This window comes from Notothenia coriiceps, unplaced genomic scaffold, assembly GCF_000735185.1.
Source record: "Notothenia coriiceps isolate Sejong01 unplaced genomic scaffold, NC01 NC01_scaffold00016823, whole genome shotgun sequence".
Classification (NCBI taxonomy): domain Eukaryota; kingdom Metazoa; phylum Chordata; class Actinopteri; order Perciformes; family Nototheniidae; genus Notothenia; species Notothenia coriiceps.
In genome coordinates this window covers 50457-57062 of record NW_011349524.1, presented here as the reverse complement: position 1 = coordinate 57062, position 6606 = coordinate 50457, and the positions used below count along the sequence as shown (strand labels likewise).

Here is a 6606-nt window from a genome sequence, read left to right as displayed (position 1 = left end):
GTAGGATGTTGGAGAATGAGAAGTATTGAATCATTCAGAAAGCACTTCATGATGTGTGCAATACACGCTTGAACTAGAATGTTTCAGACACAGCCACTCGCATGATAAAGAACCCACTTTCCAACCATTTTGTTACATAAATACGTGTCTGCACCACTGCTGGGCATCCCTTCAGTTTGAGGCTAAAGTGGTCAGATCTCCACTCGCTTCCCCCAATAGGAAGCAGGATTTCCTCTCTTTCTACTGACTTGTATCATCCCGAAGCCCCCGCGGACCTACAGGGGGCTACTATCCCATGAAAAACCCTCACATCAGCAAAGTGCTGCAAAAACCTTATTTAAACTTTGTTTACTGTAGCACTAATATTTTGAAACCGGAACATTCCTGATCAGATGTCAAACTTCTTCAAAGCCAATCTGGCTGAAAGTCACCTGCGCTCTTGCACATATTTATTACAGCTATTTATAGAAGATCAAAAATCTCAGTTAAAGGCAATAGAACCTTAGAAAAGCCTGCTTGGATCAATTAATTCCCAAAGTCAATCATCTGGTTCCTCTTCTGCCTTTAATTTATTAAAAATAGTTATTGTCCCATCCTGACACTTGGTTATCTTGAAGCAATCACTGGTGACTTTCTGTTTCTTGTTCAAGAGATTGCTCGCTTCCTGACTTCCTCTGCCAAAAAAAAATCTGTGGAAGTTCATGGAAAATGCTGTCGTTTGAACAATCTTGGCTAGCCATGTGACAGGATACCCATCAGTGTGATTAAGGGGGGTAACACCATGCCTCTGTGTGATTGTTGCTCCATGTCGCACACCTTAGCACACACCGGACCCCTTCTCTCATGACTGGAAAACTTTAAGGATAATGTTACCCTGTTTGAATGTTGCTGTGGTCCTCTGTCTCCTGCAAGTTGTCTGCATCACTGCAGACATAGGTACGTATTGATGACATATTTTGCTGTCTATTCAACTTAACTTTAATGAGAGTAATCTGATTGTAAATGAATTTGCTGATGTGGTTCTATTGTCCTCCAGACAGTGGCACCTTCCTGATCTTCAATGAGAACCACAAGAAGTGCATGAGGGTGGAGAGTGCCACCTCCCTAACGGTGGCCAGATGTGATCCTCATGCCAAGGAGCAGCAGTTTCGTTGGGCCTCCGAATCGCGCGTCCTCAGTCTGTCCCAAAAGCTCTGTATGGGGGCCACAGAAATTAGAGACTGGGTGAAGGTGCGCCTCTTTGAATGTGATGAGAGCAATAAACTACAACACTGGCAGTGCAAGAACGAGACCCTGTTTGGCCTACAAAACGAAGACCTGCACTTAAACTGGGGCAACCACAATGAGAGGAGCATAATGATCTACAAAGGCTCGGGGCTCTGGAGCCGTTGGAGGATATACGGCACCCAGGGTGACCTGTGTTCAAAGGGGTTTCAAGGTAGGAATTGTAGGGACACGATTGAGCTTAAAAACCCTAAATAGTGTATTATCTAATCTTTAGAAAGGTTCAAAGGGTGGTTAAAAATATTTTACTTGGCCAGCTATTGGTCATATCTTGTAGACAAGTAGTAATTTATAACTGTAGATCAAATTTAGATCTTAAATAAATGGTAAGTAATTGTGAGTGTCTAATGACTAATTTTGGATTTTCTTTTACCTCAGTCTTAACAAATTATTATCAAGGAGTCTAAGCACAGAGGGGACCGTGCTTTCTCTGCTGCCGCCCCTAAACTGTTGAACGACCTGCCCTTTTTAATCAGACAGGCTCCCACACTGTCTCTTTTTAAATCCCGTCTTAAAACCCACCTCTTCTCCTTAGCATTCGTAAACAAGTAGATTGTTGCTTTTATTTAATTTCAGTGGTCTATTGTTTTTATTATATGGCTGTTTTTTTATTTTTTTATTATTACGTTTATTCTGGTTTGTTTTGTGTNGCTGGCAGACACACCCCCCAAACAAGTTAAAGCTTCACTAGAGGAAACACGGATTATCGCCTGACCACACACACACACACACACACACACACACCTCCTTGTCAGGCGATAATCCGTGTTTCCTCTAGTGAAGCTTTAACTTGTTTGGGGGGTGTGTCTGCCAGCTGCTGTTCACTTTAATGGCTTCATCATCGTGGGATTGAAGCAGCGTCCAACCCAATCCAAAACATCCTCTCTTCCTCCTCCCCTCCCCTTCCTCCCTCCCTCCCTCCCTTCCTCCTTGCCCACTTTCTCTCCTCTCCCCTGCAGTACGACCACGCTGATAAGCAGAGAACAGATTAAATATGCACTTTCAGTCGCTTGTGTGTGGGCTATTCCATTTCATTTTCACCCCAGGCTTTTGCAACAAACACCACCACAAACTTCCCAGGCTGCGCTGTCAGACGGCCAAATGGAAAACGCTCTCAGAGGCAAACACAATGGTGCTGACTGTAGGGGAGGACGCTTCCAAAATGGCCACTCTCACTAAAATGCAATGTGGACCCGTTGATAAGCCACTAGAGACACAGACTTTAGTTTCTGATGGGTTTCGTGGCTCTAAAGCAGGGGGAACTGGAGTGTTGACAAAAAAGATCCAGTTGTAGGTAATCATTGAACGGGATGTCGGTGAAAAATAAAAATAATCATTAAACTTGAATTTGAGCTGCTAGGTCACAAAAGGTTTTGTCAGGGTTTCAGGATCTAGCTTTACGGGGCTTTATACACTTTATGTGCTTCGTCTGTTTAAACATTCAACAAGGAGAACATTTTCAGAACAGAGTAAGCTTTTTCAGCAGCAGTAAGTGATGTCGCTGAAACCGGCTTGAGACACAGTTTTTGTTATATTCCATGGAATGCTCTTAACATCCCGATAGCAATGAATATCTGAAGTGCTTTGACAAAAAATCCATAAACAAATATCATCTGTGGAAGCCGTAGCGCTGTAAAAAGCAGGACCAATCATCTGAGCCGGCCCGGCTAAAATAACTGGATGGCCTACCTGCCTGTCAGCCTTCCATCTGTGCACAAACTTATCTCGTGCCCTCATTGGTCATGTGTGCGTTCGTGTGTGTTGGAGGAGGGGCTCTGTAAGGAAGTAGCAGATTTCTTCCGGCTGTGTATTTTCAAATTCTAGCGCACTCGAGCTAGTTTCTCCAAAATGACCTACCCCACCTTTAAAGGAGTTGATTTGAGAAATAGTTTTGATATACTGACCATGAATGAACTGAGCAGCAGTTTGCATATCGTTTAAATAACACCAAAGTTGGATAACAAGAACAACTTTCAAACTCGAGAAATGAGACCATTCAAGGAGCGCATGAATGCACCATTGGCCTTGTTAGTGTCTGCCTTCAAGTGCCATTGTTTTCCCTTTGAAGAGTCACATAGTCTTGCTGTTGAGAACTTGTGCAGACAAAAGCACATTGGCATGGTGTGTGTTAGGGGCGCTGAACCTCCCAAGGTCCCCACCATTCAAAGCATAAGCATCATCATTGAACAATGATGCAAGGTTCTTATTTTATGAATCGTCATCACTTCAAACCCATGTAATACAGGGTCATCATTACATAAAACCCATCGGATGAAAGGTTGCATCATTTGTAATTATTGCTTTTAATATTTTAACTGTCTATAAACACGGCTAGCCTTCAAACGTTTGAGCTGCAGTCCAGCGAGGGTAAATCAGTGCGGTTACCAGCGCTGTACAGACCTCCAATTATTTTGAATATGCATCAAGGTGCACTGCATAGCAAGGGGAATACACTACAGATTTACTGAAAACTGATTGAGCAAAGCAAAACGTTCCATATCAGAAGGCATAGCTAAAATAAACTAAAGGAGGCCTTTCTTCTTCCTCTCGATGTCCTTAGAACAACCACTAATGATACATGGCAGCATGACTTACTTATACCAATGCTGCTACCAACGAAAGACTGCCATCATCACTTGAGATTTCTCTAGTGTGATAAAGATATAGTTACTGGAAACAGGTGTCTACCCTCTCTCTCATTTTTCAATGTTATGCAGAAATAACAAGATGCTTTTCCTAGCAGCCTCTCTTTTAACACACATCAAAGTCAAGAATAGGGAAGCAGGGGAAGAGGGAAATAATGGCACTCTGCAGCTCTACAGGTGAATTACAAATAGCAGTCTATTGAGGTCTTTAAGCCTGTGTGTGTGAGAGGTTAGCATTGAATCTAAATAACACTTGGTTCACTTTAGCAGGGGTTTGATACACTTAAGATACTTTGATTCGGTCAATTGTTGCAAATAACATTGTCTTTATCTACCACATAATGACAGACGAAGCAGTAACATTGAGTGGTGTGGTGTAATGAATAAAACATATATATTTTTGAAATGAGATGCTATATATCAGCTTGGTTTACGCCCCCCGCAAGCAATTTTACTTAATTAGCACGCTTATGTTTTCTTCATGCATCCCGTAGAGAGAAATGAATTCTTCTCGCATCTGTCATGCACAAATAATTACTGAACTGCTCCAAGACTAGTTGCTTGTGTGGGAAGCACCGTGAAAAGTAGAGATTGACAAAGCAGCGGAAATGGCATCTGGTGGCGGAGGAGAATGTCTGTGCCGTGGGAGAGCTACATCACTGTTTGTGTCTAAGCGAAGGACCAAAAACACATTTATACTCATTTGTACTTCTGAGTCACACACCGAAATATGGCCAACTGCTACGTTGCTGACAGGCTCAGGCGAATTATATACTCAGGAGGGTTGAAGGGAACATAATGAGGCTCTGAAGAAATGACAAACATTTATCACAGCGTGTGTGAACATACATTACCTTGTACTGTACATGTCAAGGACAAAGTGCAATGTGTTTCTTTTATGTCTTTTGAACGCTGCATGTCAATGATGTAATTCTCTGGCTAGCGGGAGGACTAGACCCGACTCTCGCTGTTAAGAGTGGTGACGGAGCCAGGCCAACAGACGGGGGACGGAGCAGTTCTGAGCCCTGACAACCGGGGATCTCTTATCAGAGCGGGCGGCTGGATCTGTACTGGCACGCACGCTGAGGACGGCCCCGCGGAGGAGGAGAAAGAATCCGTCTCTCTCTGGAATCCCAGAAATCTGAGAGTTCACGTAAGGGGCAGCTGCAGCCCTGCAGGTCTGTCAGGACTGATTTTGTCCTGTGACCATGCTGAGAACAGAGAGCTCTCTACGGGCCTTCCCCTGATTTCAGCTGATATCTCCTCATCAATAAGGATTTTGAATAAGGACCATCAAATCAGAGGGTCCTGCGATTTAATCAGCTTCAGCCTTCAGGTCAGACATTCTTTTGTGCACCGGTCAATCATCAAATTAAATGCAGAGCTAAATCGCAGGTGAAATGTACGTTCAATCCAATCCCACTTTATTTATATAGCACTTTAAAACCTCGAGACCAAAGTGCTGTACAGAGAGATATATAAAATATAAAATCAAACAGCTCAGCTCACGGTGCCTGTCAACAGCTACGACCTGACGTCGTAGACATTCGAAACCTAAACACAGCATTCGTTTCGACTTTCACAAAGTAGCAGTACCGCGACGTTCGTCTGAGACCCCGCTGACGAGGGGGTGACATGACCTGATTTATTCCGGGAAAGTGCAGTACCCAGTAATAGGCGACGTGGACACGCTTAAAATTTCACCGCCGGCGAGTAATTAACTCACGACTAGGACAAACCAAGGGTGTCGCGCCTTTCGGTTCTGAAAAATCCTGTATTACCTACCCGGGAAAGTGGTTGTGTCACGAGGGAAGGACGTTGAAACACTACAGACATTTCACACCCCCGACAAACGATAGGCTGTCTAAGGGACGACATGACAAGCAAAGGCGACTCACTCGTCCGATAACAGTATGTGCAAAGCGTGTATATGCGGTGCAGTTTGCATTCGTCGGAAAAACCGTATATCTGATACATGGGGGTAGCACTCTCTCCTGTCGGTACTAATTGATACAGGAGAAGGATAGCTTCCTCACAAGCCTTACCTTGACTGATACGGTTGTGCGTTAGGGGTTGAGACTGAATGTTAGAGCGGGGGTTTTTATATGTAGCTTAGGCATTTCCGTAGGGATGATTCGTATATTTTGTTATAATTTCAACAAAAGTGATTTATAGTTTATTGACAGTTACCTCTGTGGTGGTTCTGACCAACGGGAGTTATCAGGTAGGGATAAATAAACAATGCCATATGTAGGCACTAATTCATTGCTGCGTGAAGCGTCCAGAAAAATCGTATTAGGAGAACGATTGTATTCGAACACCAACGAGCTGGTAACCATCCCTTCCTTACATGTGGTATATTTGTGTGTGTGAAACACCTTCATGTGTTGGTTCGTAAACACTCACTCATCTTTTTGCTCTACACATGAACATCTACCTCCCTCAAGAACCAGTACGAAGTGATGCAGTCACCAGTTTGATCATTTATATAAGGGCGCAACGACTTGAGTCAGAACCACAGTCCCAACGACTCGACACAAAAGACGCACGGAGAGACAAGAGAATATGTCTCACAGGGTCATTGGTAGTAGCGAGGGTCACGGTGACTGTACCTCCCTCGTGGATTGTGAAACCCGACAGTTGTTCGGTTGGCGAGAGTAGTCGTAGTGGGCTGTAG

General features: G+C 43.8%; 1 protein-coding gene across 1 annotated transcript in view; it reads right to left on the bottom strand.

The window, feature by feature from the left end:
• The window catches only part of LOC104949831 (cadherin-4-like), a 19483-nt gene extending 19226 nt beyond the window's left edge, over positions 1 to 257 (bottom strand). The window contains exon 1 of the mRNA XM_010776249.1: positions 249 to 257. Coding sequence (XP_010774551.1) covers positions 249 to 257 — 9 coding nt within the window. The remainder of the gene's footprint in view (positions 1 to 248) is intronic.
• Positions 258 to 6606: the final 6349 nt, after the last annotated feature.